The following is a 23215-nucleotide window of genomic DNA, read 5'->3' as shown; positions in this document are numbered from 1 at the left end:
GATATGAATGACTAGTACACTCAAAGAACTGAATGAATAGGTCTGTTCGGCTGCATGCGGCGTGACATCAAAGTACCGCGAGAGCGACTCGAAGGCATTGCTTTCGATTCGCTCTCGCGGTACTTTGATGTCATTACAACAACAACATCAAACATTTGACGCTACATGAGGTCAAAACACATAATGAGCTTATTGATGTTTTGCCACTAGTTGTCGCTATCATTTTGTTTTTGCACTCTGCTGACCTCTTCTGCGCAAATTTTACTCACTGGAACTACTTTTCCAAGAAAGAGGTGAAGTATCGCTCCGCGTCACGTCCGCTCATCTACCTGCATCACTTGTACAACTACACAAAATTCGACAATACACATTGTGAAATTTACATTTTACATACGCGTACAAATACAATGTGTTTTCTGTTATGTTTCGAATAAGCATTCATCTCTGTTTCCATTTAAACTGACGCGTCCAAGGGACTAGTTTACATGTAAAGTGAAGCGTGGACGGATGAGACGGTTCTCGCATCCAGTCAAGCGCGTGTTTTCCCAACTGAGATCAATGGATCTTGAGAGAGTTGTGCTTTGGTCGTGATGAAACCAAGATGGCGTGTAGTTTAGACAGGATGAACGGGGGATAGGTGACGAGGAAAATAACACTGGGAACAACGCAGATTTCGTGCATTCTGACGAAACGGTTATTATAGCGAAAACGTCAACTTACACGGGACGTTTAGGAGTTGGTAGATGAGAAGATCTCCGCGGTTATCATCCTCATAACCGACCGCGAGTGTGTGTATGTGAGTGTGAATGCGAGTGTGTACGTGCGTGTGCTGGGATGGGCTGATCGAGGAGGCCGCAGAGCCACTGCCACCCAGAGACTGACCCTCTGCCGAACAATAGACCCTGTGATCGTCTTACAAGACACCCGAAAAACACAAATAATAAAACACAGCGGCTTTTTAATCACTCCGAGGCGACACCGAAGAACACAGTGCGTGAAGAACTCACACAAGTACAGAAATGTAAGACTCTGATACAAACAGATCTGTCTGCTTGTGGTAAAAATGTGTTCATTAGCAAAACCAGGTTTGTTAGATGGTGGTTTTGTCGCGTAGGTAATCAATAACTGCCACGCTGTCATAAAACGTTATATAAGTTAGATGGGATATCAAACTTCATTATCTTTAAATTAACGTTACCTGATGTTGGAGTTTATTTTTAAAACTCAAGTCATTAAGCCCCATTGTTTGGCTTTGTAACTGTTATTCGTTACGTTGTTTAATAATTTGATAATTTGTTGTGCTGTATCAGTTGTTTGTTGGATGTGCAGTCGGTTTGCTGACACACAGATGGTGAGGCTTTATTGTTTTGGTGATTAGCTGGACCGCTAACCAGCTGCTTTCATAAAAACACTTTACTATCAAGTCCCCAGTCCGGATAATTTTCACAAGTCGGTCTTAAAAGTGTGACTTTACAATATCTTGATGGTATGCGCCATCATTTTATGTAGATTTTAAAGTTTTCTCGACTCTCGTGCGAGCTCAGGCCGGTTAGCAAGCTAAAGCTACAGGAAATTTGGGATTGTGTCTTTTTCTGAAAACCTGACGAGATTCTTTGGCATTTCGCTAATAACAGTCTTGTTAATTTAGTGTGTCATTATGTCGTACCGCTGTCTAGGTCGATTGCACATTAGTTTTGAGAGAAAGCCTGTCGTTGATTTAAAACTTGTTTTGTTTTTGTCTATAAGAGTGTTGAGTGATTAGACACCATTTCTGTGCTGTTGATGGATTATTTAAACATCTTTCAGACTGAATAATATTTAGGTGTTTTTAAATAAGACAGGATAGGCTGAGCTTTATATTTGATATACACTTATCAGTCAGAATCAGTAGTAAATATAATTGTCAAAAGCTTGTTAGAAAAGCGTGTGCGAATAGGTCACGTGGTCGTTTTTGTTGCCGTTTCAGTGTTAAAATGGACGATATTACTAATTCATACAGTGGATACTATTATAGATATACCATGTTAAGTAGCGTTATTATAACTATTTTGTAATTCTTTTGTAATATGCTTCATTTAACCCAGTCAAGTCAGTGTATGTTTTGTTAAAGGGTATTGTATTTTTGAGACTAGGCCTAAGTTAACACGTTTGACTGCATTCCCCTATTTTGATGGACATGAATATAGAGACGGAGTCTGGGTATTTCTGAAGTTTATTTTACAATTTACATTTAGTTATGTCACAGATGTTTTTAACCAAAGTAGCTAACAAATGAGGAACATCACTAGAAGTTTACCCAATAAGGGCAACAATTTGTAGTCACACTTGACTCTGCTTGTCTGTACATGGTTCAAAGTACTTGAGACAGGAGACTTCTTTGTCCGATAACTTGTTTGCTAGTTTGGGGGGCTGTAATTGTCAGGGGGTTTTGCACCATATTTTGAATAGTTTTATGCACTTTCTTTTTTGCTATCTGCTGTGAATCTAGCTAGCGTATGTTGACCTGAACTTTTTTTCTCATGAAAGATGGTGTAGTTTGATCATGTACATGTTTAGGAAGCTAAACCAACCCAAAAAGAGAACTAGCAAGTATTTGATGGACATATAATATGTGCCAAATCTTCTCCTATAATTGATTGATTCATTCATTCAAGTTAACCTATATATTTCCTTTCAACTTTGTTTTTATTCAGAGCAATGGATGGAGGTGACGAGTTTGTTCCACCTCCCGAATGTCCAGTGTTTGAACCATCATGGGAGGAGTTTGCAGATCCGATGGGATATATTGCCAAAATCCGTCCGATAGCAGAAAAGTCTGGAATATGCAAGATTCGCCCACCACCTGTAATCATATTATTATTATTTTTTTAAAGCAACATTTTTTTTCTACTTTGAAATTTTGGGTTATTTTCTGTACTGGCTTTTGGTTTGAAATTTAGTTTTTTTATTTCTTTGGCAACAGGACTGGCAGCCACCGTTTGCCGTAGAGGTTGACAATTTCCATTTCACACCACGTATTCAGAGGCTTAATGAGCTGGAGGTCGGTTCCGAATCCTGTCGAATTCTTCAACCATCAGTCTTATTTTGTAACGCATGACCCACATGTTCTTACGTTCACCATATAATGTAACACATGTAATGGTTTATTTTCAGGCTGAGACACGAGTGAAGCTAAATTATCTGGACAGAATTGCCAAGTTCTGGGAGATCCAGGGATCCTCCTTGAAGATCCCCAACTTAGAACGACGTATTCTTGATCTGTTCAGCTTGGCTAAGGTCAGTACTACAACTTTTTCTGAATTGTTTATTAGACTTCTGAGAAGATTCATGGTATTAGTTACACGTTTGGTTGCCAGATAGACGTATTTTTCGAATTGCATGTCATGTTTCATGCCTAGGCACGAACTGATGACAAAGGGGTTAGAATTAAATGTTAGTAAATATTTGAAAATCCAAATTAGAACATAAAAGCAGATTGATAGAACAGCAAAAAATCTTAAGTAAAAGACGTTCAAGCTTCAAACTCTGTATGAGTCCATTTCTATTTTTGTCCAATGATAAATAAGATCCATTTTTTGTATGTTTTGTCTGGTAGGTTGTCTCAGAGGAAGGGGGCTTTGAGTCCGTGAGTAAAGAGAGACGGTGGGCACGTGTGGCACAGAAACTCGGTTATCCTCCAGGCAAAAACATCGGCTCTCTTCTGAGGTCACATTATGAGAGAATCGTATATCCATTTGAGATGTTCCAGTCTGGAGCCAGTTTACCGGTACAGTGTTTAACATTTTTTAGTTTAGAGGTTTTCCAAAACTAAGTTAAGAATATTCTGGTATTAGTCAGAATTCCAGGTATGAAAATATTATCTTTACCAATTTATCTTTCATTATCCCAGTTGGTTTCTAAAAAGTCTTATCTTGCAGGGGTGCAAACTTGTCACCTTTCTGCGAAATTCGCCGTTTTTGATCAAAAATAGGTCATTCTTGTGATTCGTCTAGATCCGATGAGTTTTTGAAAATGAGGGGTGAGGGGTTATGAAAATCATGTCCAGCTATTGTAGTAATGATGTCAAATCACTAGCCAGTTTTGCAGGTTATGTTTTACAATTTATAGTCACCTTATTTGCTGCCGAATTTTAAGCAGTCTGTGCAGATTGATCTTACACACTTAACTCATAGTATTTTCTCATTCGAGGTTACGCGCCCACGTCCAAAAGCGTAACATTTGTAGATGTATTTAAGCACCGCAGTTTTAAATTAAGCCATTGAAACACAAACAAGTGTGCTATATGCGCTCACTGTTTCTGTTTGAGAGGAGCGTGCAAGTCACGCATCTGCTTCTCATTGAGCTTGTGAGTATTTTTGCTGCTGTATTAATACATATGCGTAAAAATTCTCGGCTTTTGCAAGTATCCTCAAAAACACGACAAATTAGGTCTTAAGAGTTTCAAATTTGAAAATGCAAAAATTATTAATTATTAAATAAAATACAAGTTATAATTGATATATAAACTGTGATATATATATATATATGAACGCTTGTGTCTTTGTCACCTTTTTCCCCCCTGATGAGTTCGCACCGCTGATCTTGTGTGTCTTTTTTTACAAAATTGTTGTGTAATCAATTGAAAGCGATTTCGTGTTTGTGGAAATAATAGTAAAATTGAATTTATGGTGTAAAAATCTTGCGTGACTTTAAAGTTGTGTTGTGTTTTTGTCCGTGTGTGTGTTTATTCTGTGTTGATAGCCTTGTAAGCCCAGGCTTTATGAAAGTGAGGATATAGATCGGGAGTACAAACCCCACTCCATTCCTCTCCGTCAATCGGTTCAGCCCTCCAAGATAAGCACTTATGGACGAAGAGCCAATCGCCTTCAGCCTGAGGTGAGTTACAGTTCTGTACCCTAATATTCTTCATACATGTCAAGTACATGTTGTTCTTGAATTCTCACAAAGCAGCGTTATTTTATTTTATTCAACTGTAACAACTTACGAAACTTCTATCGGTAATATTTACAACTGAATTGTGTGTGTTATGTTGAAATCAACATAAACTTTTTCATAATTTACAGTATTATAAATAGATCCTAAGTTTTTTGCTTTATAGATTATTGCAAACCAAATGTTGGGCCAAACCGTACTCTAATGTTCTTAATGATTGCTGACATATAACTTTAAACTTTTCTTTAAATATTTAAGAACTATTTAGGGTTTAATGGATCCATCCGAATATGTGCTTTTCCTGTTTTTCTGAGATTCGTATGAGCGCTTTTGGACAATCAGCACTGCCCATGCTCTCAAGGCACTTTCCAGCATGCTTTGCTCTCTGTGCTATCAAAAGGCATTGGTGTTCACATCTTTTCCTCATGCTTTAATAGTTTTGTCTGTCACTCTTTCTACTTTCTCATATAAAAATTTCATAGCATATTAGTGCCGTTATCATCTCATGCATCATTCATTGCAGCAGTTTCCCAGTGTTTTATTTTGCGGGTGTTTGGTGTTTTAATTTGCCTGCCTATTAGCTTGGTCAATGGATTCATAGCATTGATGATAATAAAATAGCACCAAATACTCAGACACATTTTAGCTTTCTTTAATCTAAGAAACAAAACTTCTTGATTTCTCAAGTTATTACGACAACTGAACAGTTAGATGGAATTACAATTTTGTTCTTTGCGACATGAGCAATGTTAATTTTTAAGACTTTACTAAGGTTTTTAAAAGTGAAGAACGTGTGGTCAACTTCTCTCTATTTAGTCGTTCCAAACTCATATGACGTCAGTTCTGTGAAAAGTTCGGAATTTTAACGTACAATAAAAGTGATTGGTAACTAAAGTGCAATTATCCCAACAAACTTTTATTCATTTAGTTTCTTGACAACAGCGTTTTTGGAGCCTGGATATGCAAAATTAGTGTCAGAATACAGGTTTTTGAAAAATATACCACTTGTAAACAACAAAAATGCGAATTCATGGAAATGGTGATGTCAAACACGTGACCTTGCCAACCACTGACATCGCATGTGTTTAACAGTGTTTTAAGTTGTTCTCTGTAAACAGAAATCCTATGATCAGTGATCAGAATTTCAGTTTTTAGTACACCCTGTTGTTGCGTAAACACCCCAAGGGTGTTAATGCCAAACATTTTGCCTAACATTCCTTTCTGGTTGACGGAAGAAAGCCAGACAGGTTTGGCACAGCAAGACGGTGAGTAATCGATCGATGAAAGGATTCATTTCTTTAACGTGTCTATAACAAATCCGTCTTTACATTGCAAAAGTGGCACAGACTTTGACTGTCGTACATGGTTGTTGTTTTTATTTCCCCGCTGTGTTCTCTCTCTGGAATCCATTTTGTTATGGTTGTTGTCTCCCCATGCAGGGTCCAGAGGATCCAACCCACCACCCTCTTACAACCGGCTCTCAACACATCTCCTCGGTACTGCCTCGCTCTTGCTCTCTCTCTCTCTCGACCTCTCTGGTTTCTTTTCCCTTTCTTTCTTTCGCTTTTGCTAACATGGTGATCTCTAAAACACCAGTTCGACCTTTTGCTGTCGTTTACGCTTAGCTGGGTATCTAATCTATAGTAGGAAAATCAAACTTGTTTCTCTTTTCTCTCTGTGCATCCATCTTACCTCAGTCATCTAATGCACTTCACTTCGCTTGTCTTGCCAATGTTGGCTTGCATTTCCTCTGGTGGTGGATGTAGTTGCCCCTCTTCGGGATGCTTTTTATTTACTAATATATGATCTTGTTTATTGCTGCTGCTTTCTTGATGGCTGGTTCATACTGTTCAGTCTGTGTTCATTTTGTCACATGTCAAGTTGGTTATTTTTGCTTTAGCGATAATGTAGCAAAAGCTTTGTTTTATGGAGTATATGTTTAACTAATGTAACATATAGAGTCATTCTGCATTTATTGTTTTTTTTACAGAGTTTTCCATGCTGTAATTTATATCCTTGATTCTATGCTTTTGCATTGTTTAAGCAATTAGGACTGGGCGTATATTTAAGTACAAATTATTCTTGCTGGCGCAGAATATTGCAGTCATTTTTTATTTTGTCATTGCATATATTTTTATAACATTTCTGATTTAAACTTCATTTACTAACCCTCAACTTGGTCTAATTTTTTTGTTCTGCTGAACACAAATTAAGATATTTCGAAGTCAATGGTGCCCCAGATCTGTTTGGTTACAAACAATTTTCAGAATATTTTCATTTGTGTTCAACAGAAGGTTTGTAACAATGTGAGGGTGAGAAAGAGATATTAAAATTTTGTCATCATTTAAAGTTAAAAACTGCAAGTTCGGTAAGCCTGATTTATTTTTGTAAGCTTACTGAACTGACAGTTCATGAAAAATGGGTATATGTCATTGTTTATGAAGTTGAATGTAGCATAATATATAATGGTGCCTGTAATCGTTATGTTAAATTATTTTTAAACATGCTATATTTGCATTAAACATTTTGGTTTCACTTTTGATAATAGTTTTTTTAAACTAAAATATGTAAAAAAAATATAGATCAGTTTTCAGATATAATATTAGTTTTTGTTACCACATTGCCCCAGCCATGTTAGTAGTAAATCCTGACAGATGTGTCATATCTTGCTTTTCAGTGATTATTGAACTGTTAAACTGTGAATTCTGGCACGAAACTAACTTCATGCATGTGTGCTTCTGCTTAACGGTCTTTAATAGTGCCTCAACCATAAGATTTTTCAATAATACATATGGATGCATTGTAGTATGAACAATGAAATCTGAGAAGAAATTCTTTGTGGAAAGTAAAATGTGTTGCGAAATAAATAATGTCAGAGACTAAAAAGTTATTAGGGTCAATAAGGGCAACCTAATGTAAAATCCATGTTTAGTATACAGGAAGTCAGGTTCTGTGCCAAACCAGCTTTTAACTGTGAATCTGACTCATGAACTTAGTGAAAAGAGGAAGGGTCTTTGAAGCTAATACGTGTGTACCGAAATAGCTTCACCTCTGTTCCATTGTTTCCTTACTAACTTTCACTTTCATCCACTAGCCGGAGCCTACAGAGGAGGACATAGAGAAGAACCCAGAGCTGAAGAAGCTTCAGATCTATGGGGCAGGACCTAAAATGATGGGCCTTGGTCTTGTAGCTAGAGACAAAACACGAAAGAAAGGTTAGAGTTTGTGGTTTTGATGCATGTTTTGGTGGTCAGAAGTCAATGACGACTTAGGTATATGAAAAATATGATCATATCCTTTATTAATTTTATTTGATTTATTTGCAGATGGTGAATTGACACAGATGGTACCACAGACAGTAATCGTGAGGGACAGCTCAGCCTCATCCGTTAAGGAGGAACCTGCAGACACACCAGTCACAAAATTAGACCCTGACATTCCCCCACCGCCCCCAAACCTCATCATCAAGGAGGACGTTGATGACGACAAAAGTCGCATTGATAAAGACCCCGTCGATGAACCGTGCACTAAGATGACTATGAGGCTCAGACGCAACCTCAGTAACACGCAGTTTGTAAGTTTGAGAGGGCTTATTGTTCACTTCACATATTTATTTGGTTTTAGTTGCGGTCCATTTTACAGCACCCAGGTAACCATCTACAACAACATTGCTTTATGGAGAAAACATTTTACATGGAGAATACCACAGACATTCAAAGTAAAAAATATTTTAGATGCCGTTTTAAAGGTATAGTAGCAAAAATGAACATGTTAAATTTAGTGTTCGAATTAAAGGGGGACTGGGGTGGTCCCGGGTCTCCTATAAGCATTGAGGGGGCCCCTATAAAGCTTACCTAGGGAACCCCCATAATCTTTGACATAATTCGACCTCTGGTTAAATTTTAGGGCTTAATAGACACTTTGCCTAACAACGTGTGGACATCAAGGATAAAGGACAAGATTGTATCATATGACGCTTTTAAAAAGATTTCAAGTTAAAGGATTAGAAAATGAAAATTTTGTAATTTGCTCAGCCTCATTTCATATGTTGAACATGTATAAATAATATTATTATTAAATGTTGTGGTATCTTAAACCAAACCCGTGAAGCTACATTGCAACATTTGTAAATTATGTAGGGCTGCAACTATTCATTGGCATTTTGTTGCCTACGAAAATACGCAGACGCACGAAACCCGTCAACATGTCACGTTGTTATTTTTGAATGCCGAACAGTGAAATTTTTGTATAGATATCACACGTACAGATGATATAACGCATGTATGTGTAAATCAGAGGTCGCGTTAACCAAAAATTTCCCGTCTTTTACTTTTTTTTTAGCACTGACGAATAAATCAAAAAGCTATCATTCATTTTTAAAAGATTACACTAAGGGTAATTTATTGTACAATGTTTGTTCAAATTTTTATCGCAGTTGTATTTTTGTCTTCATATTTGCCTGTTCAGACACGAAGGTCTCGTGTTTTACTGCCTCCGCTGTCACTGCGGAAAAAAACTAACATTCAATCATCTGCTTCATGTGATGTTGAACAGGTAAAGTGATGCACGGCCTCTGTTCATCTGTTCTCTTCACAAAAAAATACACACGTAGACCCCTTAAAAGTTTGTTAACATTGCAACGTCTCCGGGCGGGCGGGGCTTAGATGGAGGCAAAAAGAGCTGAGGACGCAATTTTTACAAGCATAAGCTAACGTTTTATGTTCACAAAGGTCCTTGAAATCCTTTAATTTTTGTGAATCTTGGGGGGATTCAAGGCCCTGGGATGTTTTTGAAAATATACATGTATAGATACAGGCCATTGAAAGTGCTTGAATCTATGTTATGCAGATGTTTTCTGAAAAAAAAATCATATTATTCCCTGTGTAATGTAGGATAATATCATAAAAATTCTAGACTTTTTAAGCACACATGCTAAACTGTTCGCTTTAAATGCTTACCTCTTCTGTATGTGAATGTTGATTCATACCAAAATGTGTTTGTCACATAAAAACGTCTCAGGTTGCATATGTAACTGTTGTTCCCTGAGAAGGGAACGAGACGCTGCGTCTCCCTTGCCATACTTCCTGCGTCCCTTGAACTCCGTCAATATTTCAGATAGCGATATACTTTCGGGCTCCCGCGTCACCCTGTCTTTGTTGTTAAGCCTCACCATTGATTGAATTTGAAATACACATTCAGACGCACTTACCCCTGGACATGTCCCCAAAGTGTCACCGCAGTGATGCAGCGCCTCGAAAGGGAACTGTAACAATTTATTTTTAAAGGTAACACAATGTAACCTTGCTCTCACTTGAAATGTGTCCCCACATTTAGTCCTTGAATTTATTTGAGGGTATTGGACCTGAAAAGTCCTTGAAAGGTTCTTGAATTTGAAGTTAACTAAGGTGGGGGAACTTGAACATATGAATTAACGTTACTTTTGGATGTTTTGGGGAATTTTGTCAAGGCTATTTGTCTAATGTAACCTATCACTGGCTAACTATGTGGATTATTTTAAGAGACCATTCAAAGGATGGCACACACATCTATCGCTGTATGTTTGTTTAACATTTAAGCTAGGTTGGTGACCTTCACCTATAAAACAGAAACTTGATAAAACCAGTACATATGCATAGATTATTTTACCTGATATGAAGTGTGCACTGCAAACACAAGCATTATTTATGATCGTCTCCGTCCAGTCTGTACGCCGTATTGCGTTCAACCTCAATTGTCTTCTTGATTTCTGTGAAGGAATGTCTGCCGGGATCCGGTTAAACTTTAACTTTGATCCAAAAGTGCTTCTATTCTGGCAGCCAAAACACAACAAGACATTATTAAGTCAAAACCACAAACTTTTAGCACTGCTATGAGTTCCTACTTGTGTTTTGCCTCCAGCTAGATCGGTGACGTCACAGTGACATAGGCAATTAAGGGGTCTATTTGAACTTAAGTTTTACATACTCGTCATGTAAGTTCATGATTAAAAATAAAAAAGTAAACAAAAACAAAATTATCACTAAAATATGAAATGAATTATCACGCAATTTGTATGTCAAAATGATGGACAATGAAAATGTCTAACGCAACCTCTGGTTTAAATGCGCCTAAATCCGTAAAAACGCGTAGATGCATAAACCCCAAGGATTGCATTTTCAAAACAAAAGTTTCGTCTAGCAATGTAACCCCTACTTTTCCCTATTAGGCCTTCTGGTATTTGCACTATATTAGCCAGTATTGTTGGATTTGGACTTGAATGTTTATTGTAGCATTTTATTTTTTCTCAATGAACACATACGACTCATTGATTTAAACTCAAGAATGTGATTTTGGGAGCAGAAATCTTTGTCCTCTACCTACTAACTATAACCTCTCTTATCAGGTGGACTCATTTGTATGTCGGATGTGCGGACGCGGGGACGAGGATGAGAAGTTGCTACTCTGTGATGGATGTGATGATAATTACCACACGTTCTGTCTGTTACCTCCACTCACTGACCCACCCAAGGGCAACTGGCGCTGTCCCAAATGTATAGCAGAGGTGAGAGAGAGAGCAGAGAAATCATTGTTTGCGTTTGTTAGAAAATCAGTTAAACATGTTTTTAAAAAAATACTGTGTGTAGTGCATAAACACTGAAATGCTATGCAAGTGTGAGTGGGCTTGTAGTTCTCAGTACGGACATTCAGCATAAACGCACATTCTTTGTGTAGGAGTGCAAAAAGCCTGCAGAGGCGTTTGGTTTCGAGCAGGCCACGCGCGAGTACACGTTACAGAGCTTCGGCGAGATGGCCGACACCTTCAAAGCCGACTACTTCAACATGCCTGTCCATGTGAGTGTCCATACTGTCACCCCATACACACATCAGATTATTTGTGGCACGGTTGCAAGTGTCATGTTTTTGTGGATTGTTTCAGATGGTTCCCACAGAGCTGGTGGAGAAGGAGTTTTGGAGGTTGGTTAGCAGTATTGAGGAGGATGTGACCGTCGAGTATGGTGCGGACATTCACTCGAAAGAATTCGGTAGTGGTTTCCCTGTCAACAATGGGAAGAGACATTTAACACCGGATGAAGAGGTTAGTTATTGTTAATTTCTTAATTTCTCTTCATTTTGGTACAAAACAACATGTGAGTCATGTTAACATCTCCCTGTCCCTGCCGTAGGAATACGCCCGCAGCGGTTGGAATCTAAACGTTATGCCAGTGTTGGAGCAGTCAGTATTGTGTCATATCAATGCCGATATCTCGGGCATGAAGGTGCCATGGCTGTATGTGGGCATGGTTTTCTCTGCTTTCTGCTGGCACATAGAGGACCACTGGAGTTACTCCATCAATTATTTACACTGGTAATACACAGACGGGTGTAATATTAAAGTGTTAAATTGTATTTCTAAATGTTTAAATATTGGCAGATTGTGTTATAGATGATTTTATTGATTTCACATGGTCTTTCTGTTTTAGGGGTGAGCCAAAAACATGGTACGGTGTGCCATCTTCAGCTGCAGAGAAGTTAGAGGAGGTGATGAAGAAACTCACACCTGAACTCTTTGAGTTTCAGCCAGACCTGCTGCACCAACTCGTCACCATCATGAACCCAAATATACTGATGTCCCACGGAGTGCCGGTTTGTAACACACAGACACACACAAACGCTCTTTATGAATACTATTAATGTGTACCCATCTCATTTATCTTTATTTACTTTTAAATGACAGGTGGTACGGACCAATCAGTGTGCCGGGGAGTTCGTCATTACTTTTCCTCGAGCCTATCACAGCGGTTTCAATCAGGGATATAACTTTGCTGAAGCTGTCAACTTCTGCACCGCAGACTGGGTAAATACAGTGCATTTCCTTATCTTAAAGGGGTCATGTGATGCGATATCTTGTCTTTGGCGTGTTAAAAGCTGTATGTGCCTATAGATAATCCATAAACATGCCCCCACATATCTACATCACCCCATGAAAAGATTTACACTACACCGCCCAAATATATATGCAAAGAAATTGGGTGGCCAATCATAGCCCACTTTGCTTTTCCGAACAATGAGCTTTGTAAAAAATCTAGACGTTTTAGAAAGACTGGCCATAGAGGAGCAACAATGATGTACGCCATGTGGAAAATAACGTGTCTAAATCACCTAAACGCATTGCATTAGACCAAATACACAAAATAATACAGTATGCACATGTACTGAGGCTCATGGTCTCTCTGTCTTTCTGTCTCTGTGTCAGCTGCCAATGGGGCGAGACTGTATTGAACATTACCGGCAGCTGAGGCGTTACTGTGTGTTCTCTCAAGAGGAGCTCACCTGCAAGATGGCTGCCTGTCCAGAAAAGCTGGATCTGAACCTGGCAGCTGCCACACACAGGGAAATGTTTATCATCGTGCAGGAGGAGAGGAAACTGCGCAAAAGCCTATTGGAAAGAGTGAGAGCGGGATGAAAGTTTGCATAAAGGGGGCGGGTCGCTTGATTAGAGATTGATAGTGATTGGCTGATTTATATAGCAGGATAAATAGGAGTTAAAAGATATGTAGGAAACTATAGTACAGGTTAGATAAAAGTAAAATGGTGAGGGGGTAAAATTAGCTTCTTTTATTTAAGTTTATGCTCTGGTCACTTCCATTTTTTGTTTATTAACAACTAAATTGCTAAACAACTAACTGGTTTCTTATTTGCTAAAATTTATTTAGTTTCTTAACTGTATTTTTTTTTTAAAGTCAAAAACTACCTGTATTGAATATATGCATGGATAAAATCATTAAATCAATAAAATAATTTTTTATGTTCAGATGGTGCCCATAATACCCATATATGCTGTTTCATTAGTACTCAAGTCTCTTTAAATGCTGATTGGCTATATGCACTCTGATGTCATCTCTCAGGGCATAAAGGAAGCGGAAAGGGAGGCCTTCGAGTTACTGCCCGATGATGAGAGGCAATGTGACAAGTGTAAGACCACCTGCTTCCTGTCGGCCCTGGCGTGCTCGAACTGCACAGAACGTCTCGTCTGCCTCTACCACGCCCAGGACCTCTGCTCCTGCCCCACTGAAAAACTCTACCTCAGGTAAAATTACACTGCAACTTAAAGGAATAGTTTTCCCAAAAATAAAAATTGTCTTTTACTCACCAACATGTTGTTCTAAACCTGTATGAGGTTCTTCTGTTGAACACAATAAAGATATTTTGACAAATGATGGATATGGCTCTTTTGCATCTGTGGGATTATATAAAAAGATTTAAAATATGGGAGAAATACGTGAAATTATTTAAACTGGATATTGCGGGATAGAATGGTAAAATACGGGAGAATCCTGGGATAAGCAGGAGTGTAGACAGGTCAACTGTACAACATAAACTCATTTTTTGTAAACTATCCCTTCAAATGTGCATTTCAGTATTCTCACTCCATATATATTTGTAGACATGTAGATTCACAGGATTCATTTATTCTCTGTGCAGGTATCGCTATACTTTGGACGAGCTCTTGGCCATGTTACATAGGCTGAAAGTTCGTGCTGAATCTTTTGACTCGTGGGCCAACCGAGTGAAGGAAGCCCTCGAGCAGGAAGGTGGCAACAAAATAGGTAACAACATTTACTGTTGGCAAGCATGACACACTGTAAGATTTTTTTTGTTACAGTTCAGTGGAGTATTTAGTCGAGTAGTTTAAAAGAAATCCTCCAGTCTTGGATATGCGTTAAGCAGTTCACCCTACAAATGAAAATTCTTTTATAATTTTCTTATCTCAATTTTGTAAATTACTTCCTTCAGTTAAACACAAGTTGAGCTTATTTAAACAAACGAATCAGAGCACTGAATAAAAAAAATAACGACCAGTGATGGCTTTTAATTTCATTGGTTTTTGCCAACTATTAACAAGACACACGTTATATAAAGCATAACCTCAGTAAGTGGCAAGTACATACAAAAGATAAGAGTTTGGAAAAGTAGTCAACATCCTCTATGTGCAAAATAGGTGTCACATTGATGCATACAGAAAATCATGTGAACTGAAAGTCAGATGTATGATTTTTTCTAACGTAATGTCCCTTTCTTCAGGAATTAAAGATCTGGAAGTTCTAAAAGCAGAAGCAGCTGAGAAGAAGTTCCCCAATAATGAGCTCCTCCAGCGTCTCAATGCCGTTCTCACAGATATACACAAGTGTGAGAGCAGCAGCGCGGAGCTCCTCAACGGCAGTCAGAGCAGAAGAATGAGTTTGGAGGAACTGAGGAACCTGGTGGACACCATGCAGAACCTGCCATGTGTTATAACACAGCTGAGGGAAGTGCAGGTAAGATTAAAATAATGCTTTTCACTCCTAGATATATTTTGTTCTAACCTGATGTGTTTCCAAAGTCAACATTTATGGTTTCAGTAAGCTAAAGACATCTGTGAGCCTCCCATAAAATATGTTAGCCTAAAAACGACTGTACTGTGTTCTTCACCAGGCTGTTTTGCAGAAAATCGAGGAGTTTGACTCGCGTGCACAAGTTCTGGTTAACAGCACCAAGGGTGAGTGGAAGCAGCAGTCTCCTCTTCCTGCACCTCCTGAGATCCAGGCTCTGCTGGAGGAGGGAGCATCACTCCCCGTCATTGCCCCAGCGTGTGAGCTCCTGAGCGGGCTGCAGGAGCAGGGGCGCTGGCTGGGAGAAGTCAGGCGGACGTTAGGACCGGAGGGAAGTGAGGTGACTCTGGATGTGCTGAGGAACCTGATGGAGGCGGGTTGTAATGTACCACAGAGCTTGTCAGTGGAGACCGCCATGGCTGAATTGCAGGAGCTACTGACCATAGCGGAGCGTTGGGAGGAAAAAGCTCAGATATGTCTGGAGGACAGGTGAGTTCAGGAAGAATCAGCATCCAGTTTTGTTTGTCTTCTTCTCCTGCTATAAATCTTTTCTGTGTGAGCAGGCAGAAACATCATCTTTCTACACTGGAGGCCATCGTGAACGAGGCCCAGTTAATTCCAGTCCAGCTGCCAAACATCCTGTCCCTGCAAGCATGCCTGAGTCGAGCCCGTGCCTGGGTCACTGACCTGGAGGAAATCCAGGTAAGAATTAAAGTTTTACTTGGGCTCACAAAAGGGTAAACATGACACAATCTGCATAAATTGTCCTTTCTCTGGGCAGAACGGTGAGCACTACCCGTGTCTGGATGATCTGGAGGGTTTGGTGGCCATTGGGCGGGACCTGCCGGTGAAGATGGAGGAGCTGAAGCAGCTGGAGCTACAGGTGGCTAGTGCTCATTCCTGGAGAGAGAAAGCCAGCAAAACCTTCCTGAAGAAGAACAGCCAACACAGTTTACTGGAGGTGATGAGAAAGATGCATTATGTTGTCTTCTAAAAGGGGCTACAGTTTTTATCTTTTCATCTTTAATTGATTACCATGTCCTGTTTTTGGAAAAAGAATTTAATTTGATCGTCTTTGGCTCTGTTGTTGCGTGCAGGTGTTGTGTCCATGTGTGGAGAAAAGCAAGAAGAGGGAGAACTCGCTAGACACAGAAGCGGACACTGACGTCAACGTGTTAGGTCTCACTGCTCAGGACCTCCGAGACCCTGGAGCTATTGTGAGTTTACTTGATCTTGTCGCATGCAAATAAAATCTGGAAATGTGCAGCTTTGACTAAATGGGTTTTGTTATCTATACTCAGGTAATGGCATTCAAAGAGGGCGAGCGTCTGGAGAAAGAAGCCCTCCTCCGCCTCCAGCAGGTCAATTTAGCCAAACCCGGCCTTGGAAAAGGATCCAAGGATGACCAGAACGACAGAAAAACAGAAAGGAGAAAAAGTGACTCCATGGAGACGGACGCGCCCCTTAACTCGGACAACCCTATGCTGCAGAACGGTGGCTCCTCCCATTCTCTTACCTCTAGCCAATCAGTGTGCGTGTGTGGTGGTCCACCGCACCCGCTGCTTCATCGGTGCCACCTTTGCAAAGACTGGTTTCACGGAGGTTGCGTGCCCTTTCCGTCCCTTCTGGGCTCCTCCGACACAGACCCATCTAAGCCGCTTTGCTGGTGGGATTGGAACACGCGTTTCCTTTGTCCGCGGTGCCAACGATCCCGGCGGCCACGCCTGGAAACTATTCTAGCACTGCTGGTGGCGCTGCAGAGGTTACCGGTGCGTCTGCCAGAGGGCGAGGCGTTACAGTGTCTTACAGAGAGAGCCATCAACTGGCAGGGCCGAGCCAAACACGCACTTGACACTCCAGAGGTGCAGGGGGCACTAGAGACACTGCAGCAAGTGAAAGACGAAATGCACAGTATAAAAGAGGAAGATCAGGAGGAGAAAAAGAAATATAATGGAGAGGCTGTAATAGTGCTGTCGGACTCAGAGGAAACAGAAGACAGTGTTATTGATCTGACAGAGGACGTGAGCTCGCCAAAAAAGAGTGAAGAGAAGGCTGCTAATGGCACACAGGTGAGGAGGATGCCTGTCATTCATAATACTCTTAAGTTTGATTATGCTTTCACTCCTGTTACCAGGGCCTTATGAAATCCATTTTTAATTTTTCCCAGGTTCAGTTTTCTCTCATTTTTCTTTTAATTCTAATCTCCCTGACTAGGGATGCACCAGTTTTTGTAGTTTTTGTTATGCTTTAGCAATGATTTAAACTAAGGGAATATAATTGGTATTGGCAGATAAAAGCTTTTTCCCCACTATTGTTTTTAAACAGTCAGCCAATGAATTGGGTCATAATGACAACCATGTTGCAGTTTGTATGCTCTGCACTTCTAAGATTTCACAAAAAACGACATCTAGCGATATTAATAGTCAAGTAATCGAATATCAGTATCGCATATTTATTTTATCGGTGCTTTCTTAGTATTTATGGTTCTTGTCTCTGGTTATTGAGTTAATGTTTGTGTTAATGTTGTGTGTGGTTAAATTTTGGCAATCAAAAAGCATATCTTATGAACTGTATTGTAAACATTTCACTTATACAGTTTGTGAAGTGACATATTTGTGAGTACAACAACAGGAAAAGATTTGGTAAATGTAGATATATAAAAATATGGCCGCTCTGGTTCTGGCTAGAGGGGATACAGCTATGGCCATATCTCATGAGATGTTGGATTTAGGGTTAGGTTTGAGGGTAGGATTAGGATGAAAAACAGCGGTTCTGGTTAGATCGAATACAGCTAAGGCCTATATCAGGGTTCCCACGGGTCCTTGAAAGTTTGCGAATCTGGGGGAAATAATTAATGGCCCTGGGAGGTTTTTGAAAATATACATACATAGATACAGGTTATTGAAAGTGCTTGAATCTATTTTATGCAAGAAGTTTTCTGGGAAAAAAATCCATATTATTTCCTGTGTAGTGTAGGATAATATCATAAAAATTCTAGACTATAAGCACACGTGTTAAACTGTTCACTTTAAATGCTTATATCATCTGTATGCGAATGTTGGTTTTGCAAAAAAGCATTTTTGTATTAGTTGTGTTTGACAAATGAAAACGTCTCGGATTACGTATGTAACTGTTGTTCCCTGAGAACGGAATGAGACGCTGCGTCTCCTTTGCCATACTTCCTGCGTCCCTGTAACACCGTCTTTGGCAATATTTCAGATAGCGATATACTTCCTGGCTCCCGCGTCACCCTGTCTTTGTCGTTAAGTCTCATCATTGGTTGAATTTGATATACACATTCAGATACACTTACTCCTGGAGGTGTCCCCAAAGTGTCACCGCAGTGACGCAGCGCGAGTTCCCTCAAAAGGGAATTGTAACAATGTATCTTAAGGTAACATGATGTAACCTTGCTCTCACTTGAAATGTGTCTCCACATTTAGTCCGTGACTTTGAGGGTATTGGACCTGGAAAGTCCTTGAATTTGAAGTTAACTAAGGTGTCTGAACCCTGCTATATCCTGTGAAATGTTGGGTTTAAGGGAAGGATTAAGATGAAAACTCTGCTCATCTGGCGAGATTTCACAAGATTCTGGCAGTCCCACCTTCCAGTTAATTAAAACCAAACATTAATCAATAAAGACTCATGATTCTTTGAGGGAGGCTTTCAGCAGTAAAAACTTAAATGGCTTTCGTGGAACAAATGTAACTTCCGGTAAACTTCCACAAAGAATCAATAATTCTTTTAGAACAGTTTATTTCTGATTAAAAGCTAAATAAACAACAAATAGATTCCCTTAGTTCAAATCATTGCTAAAGCATATAAAAAACTACACTGAGCTAATGTTACTGTGTAAAATGTGTACTATATAATGTATGCAATGTTAATTGCAGATCAGCTGCCAAACCTCACTTCACATAGCGGTGATCCATGATAACCATCTCCTTTCATTTTTAGGAACCCAAAAAAAGTGTTATTTTCAATCAGATATTTATTCCAGTGTTTAGCCACTAGACAGACCATTAAACAAACCAAGACCAGTGGCCGGTTGCATAAACATAGCCGTGACGTTAAGACTGCGTCTTAAGAATGTTTCTGCCTAACTAGCAATTAGTTAGGGCTAATCAGTCTTATTATTTGGATTTAAATTAGACCAATCTACCTTTCTATGTAACATACCTAAAACAGTTACAATCAGTCTTGAAGAAAAAAGACTAGTCTTAAGTTAGTGATGGATTTAAGTTTTATGCAACTGGCCACAGAAGTTAAAGGATTAGTCCATTTTCTTAAAAGAAAAATCCAGATAATTTACTCACCACCATGTCATCCAAAATGTTGATGTCTTTCTTTGTTCAGTCGAGAAGAAATTATGTTTTTTGAAGAAAACATTGCAGAATTTTTCTAATTTTATTGGACTTTAATAGAACCCAACATTTAATACTTAATTCAATACTTAACAGTTTTTTTCAACGGAGTTTCAAAGGACTATAAACAATCCCAAACGATGCATAAGGGTCTTATCTAGCGAAACGATTGTCATTTTTGACAATAAAAATAACAGATATACACTTTTAAAGCACAACTTCTCGTCGTGTAGATCCGGTTGTGATGCGCCAGCTGACCCCACTACGTCACCGCAATACGTCATCACGTCAAGAGGTCACAGAGGACGAACGCGAAACTCCGCCCCAGTGTTTACATGTGTTGAGAAAGAGGACCGTTCCTACGTTGTTGTATGCCAACTGATACTAATTAATATCTTTGTGGCAGTTTATTGTTTAAAATGGTCCGCAAATGTGCGTTTTATATATGTAACACGTGACCTCCCTACGTCACTACGCATTTACGTTAGATCGGGCTGGACCGGACCTTGACAAAAAATTGTGGTTTAAAAGTATATATTTGTTATTTTTCTTGTCAAAAATGACAATCGTTTCGCTAGATAAGACCCTTATGCCTCGTTTGGGATTGTTTATAGTCCTTTGAAACTCCGTTGAAAAAAACCATTACGTGTTGAGTTAAGTATTAAATGTTGGGTTCTATTAAAGTCCATTAAAATTAGAAAAATTCTGCAATGTTTTCTTCAAAAAACATAATTTCTTCTGGACTGAACAAAGAAAGACATCAATATTTTGGATGACATGGTGGTGAGTAAATTATCTGGATTTTTCTTTTAAGAAAATGGAATATTCCTTTAAGTTCTTCCCAGCCGTGTTACCGCGACAACGCACGTGTGTCCAATGAAACAACTATACAAAGTGACTTGAGGTGCTTGCCAACCTGTGCACATGCAAATTAGCTGAAATGTTTTTAAGTGCAATTTGAGCTCAAGAAATGGAAATTATGGTACAGGTGGTGTCAGGTTTAATTGTTGGTTAGAAATAGTTAGCACATTGTTTTAGAGAGATGTGTCTTTCAACTTTCAAGTAGATAGGACTTTAGTCTTGCTTTACTGAATAACCGCCCGGAGGCGTTGCAAACATGGCTGCCTATTGGTGTGACTTTCCTTAAGGGATTTTGTTGTGAAGAAGTTACAAAAAAGTAATAATTTATTTAATAAATCAGTTAAATTTGCTAAATTTCATGACACACTACACAGAAAGTTCTGTCAGTTTTCTGCATCACAAAATGCATAGGGCCCTTACTAGTCTTACTAACAGCTTTTTCTTGTTAAAAAATGAATGTTCTCCTAGAATATAAAAATAGGAATTGCAAAAACACTCCTGGGCCTGCATATAATTAACTGATTTTCAACACTTCACACAATTAGTGCCTCAACATTTGTTATTGTATCACACTCCATAAAATTAGCACCCAAGTAAATTAGTACTTTCTTGGTTGTTTTACATATATTTTTTAGTGTTTAATAAAGTATTTATTCCATTGCGTTCCTTTTAAAATGATAGTGGAGAATTTAAAAGATGGTAAGAGTTCATATAAATCATCATCTTTGTCTCTTCCTGTGTAGTCTGGCTGTGAGAATGGAATTTCAAGGAAGTCAAGCATTAGTGAGATTACAGGTTAGTTTATTCATATACCAGTCACTGATAATGAGTGTTTCATGATAAATGTGTTTACTGGTCCTTTCAACCTAGTTTAATACCTTCTGTATCTCTTTCTCATCAGGGGTGGAGTCTTTGGTGTCACTGGTGCCTCTTCTTAAAGGGCCGGTGCTCGAGCTGACATCATCCACAAGAACACAGCTGGAGGAACTTCAGCTAGAAGGAGACCTGCTGGAGGTCACGCTTGATCAGATGCACACAATTTACCGGATCCTACAGGCAGCATCATTTCCACCCCGTGATGCTCTTCATACACTCATACAGGTAAGAGAGTCTCGAGTTGCCAGATTGAATTGAAAGCTTCATAAAAAGCTTCAGCTCAAAACCTTTCAGTTTTTTTAGATAAAAAGATTTTGCACTTAATTTTTTGCTGCGTTTATAAGTTACTTGACTGTGCACCATGTTTTGCAGATTGAACTGCAGGAGCAGAGAAGCTCAGGTCGTGGCAACAAGTCAAAAGACTCAAAGAGGAAGAGGAAAAGCCAGAAGGTTGATGGTGAACCTAAATCCACAGAGGCTTCTGAAAGCAAGAAAACCCGACCGGTCAAACACACATCGCTAGAGATCGATGCAGAGGTAATTGATCCTGTCTAACAAACCTTGTCAGCTTAGCTCATCAATATATTTATTAGGTTATGTAGCATGTGTATGCCAGCTTTAGTGAAAGAGACTGCAGTAATCCAGATGATTCCAGTAGCCATTACATAGCATATATGCTTTTGTGTGTTGCTTTGCTCATGTCTCTACCACACATTCTTTAAAGTAAAGCTTTGTCCGTGTTATAGTTTTCTGTAATGTTCTCTTGCAGATGTTGTGATGTCCTCCTGAAGCTGTGGAGATGCAGATGGTTGTTGAATTGAGAACCAGAGACGGACAAATGCAAGGCTCGGGCTCATTCTCCAGATTTAATAAGCTCATATTAACTTTATTTTCAACCCATCAAATTGACTCCCCATTTTTGTATACTAACCACTGTACCCCTATCCTCAACCCCCGCCAACGTTTTTATTTTAGACACTTCACACCCCATTCCTTAACAGTGTAAAGTGCAGATCTCTGATCTTCAGAGGGATATGATGGGATTTGTCCCTGCTGTCCTTATGATGTAAGTGTTTCAAACTGTGACTGTTAACACAGCCACGTGCTGCATAATACGATTTGTCCAGGTATAGACAAACACGTGATGGTCGGGCAGAGGAGGATGCCATGATATAACCTGTATTCCTTTTGTACTGAGTCTTGCATTTTGTTCAGGGAGGCTCGACGTTGTGAAATAAACTAGTACAATATTTTGGAAAAAGTGTGACGGTGAAGACAAAGGCATTTATGTTCTGGTGCTACTTTCCTAAGACAGGTTACTTGCATAGTCTCTTTCCTCCCTGAGTTTTGCTTCATCATTGTCCTTTTCTTTCTTTGCTTCTGTTGTTTTTTGTTAAACTATCTGCTGTATCCTCTTCACAGAACTGTACAAAACCTCACTTAACTCCATCTTTTGTCGCTGGGATTCTAATAATTATGTTATTATTGTTATTATTATTATTATTGGTAATGCTATTGCAGACACGCACTGTCGTGAGTTTGTGTATAAACATTTTCATTTCAATGTTGCCTTTCTTTTCACTCTTGTTAGAAAAATAAAAGTTTAGAATTGTTTTAGGAAGCTGTCAGTATTTTGTGTTCTTACTTTAACTTTTTTTTGTAGTTCACAAACTGTTCAGTCATAGTCAGTCATATTTATTTATAAAGCACGTTTAAAAAAACAGCTGTTGGCCAAAGTGCGTTACAAAATGTGGACATAGAATACAAGAAAACTACATAAAACACGACAACAAGAACTACACAACAATTATGCCACTGTGCCACGTAAATAAG

The 23215-nt window shown here is 39.1% G+C and overlaps 1 protein-coding gene across 3 annotated transcripts; it reads left to right on the top strand.

Moving 5' to 3' along the window:
- The first annotated feature begins 444 nt into the window (after positions 1 to 444).
- On the top strand, positions 445 to 23003 carry kdm5c (lysine demethylase 5C). 3 transcript variants are annotated; one of them, XM_055168677.2, is made up of 29 exons: positions 445 to 1021; positions 2694 to 2844; positions 2963 to 3040; positions 3154 to 3276; positions 3596 to 3766; positions 4741 to 4875; positions 6372 to 6428; positions 8027 to 8147; positions 8259 to 8506; positions 9400 to 9486; positions 11315 to 11473; positions 11644 to 11763; positions 11849 to 12007; positions 12096 to 12277; positions 12393 to 12555; positions 12647 to 12766; positions 13166 to 13360; positions 13818 to 13999; positions 14395 to 14519; positions 14995 to 15227; positions 15385 to 15770; positions 15845 to 15983; positions 16063 to 16242; positions 16379 to 16498; positions 16583 to 17350; positions 21250 to 21301; positions 21408 to 21607; positions 21755 to 21919; positions 22152 to 23003. In XM_055168677.2, exons 2-29 carry the CDS (start codon positions 2698 to 2700, stop codon positions 22158 to 22160), a joined length of 4824 nt encoding a protein of 1607 aa, XP_055024652.2. In that variant the 5' UTR covers positions 445 to 1021; positions 2694 to 2697; the 3' UTR covers positions 22161 to 23003. The 3 variants fall into 3 exon arrangements, with proteins under 3 accessions (XP_055024652.2, XP_055024653.2, XP_055024654.2); XM_055168678.2 differs by lacking the exon at positions 9400 to 9486 and having other exon boundaries at positions 450 to 1021; XM_055168679.2 differs by lacking the exons at positions 6372 to 6428; positions 9400 to 9486 and having other exon boundaries at positions 450 to 1021.
- The last annotated feature ends 212 nt before the right edge of the window (positions 23004 to 23215 follow it).

The sequence above is a fragment of the Misgurnus anguillicaudatus genome, chromosome 5 (assembly GCF_027580225.2).
Source record: "Misgurnus anguillicaudatus chromosome 5, ASM2758022v2, whole genome shotgun sequence".
NCBI classification, from domain to species: domain Eukaryota; kingdom Metazoa; phylum Chordata; class Actinopteri; order Cypriniformes; family Cobitidae; genus Misgurnus; species Misgurnus anguillicaudatus.
This window is presented reverse-complemented; position numbering and strand designations above follow the sequence as displayed.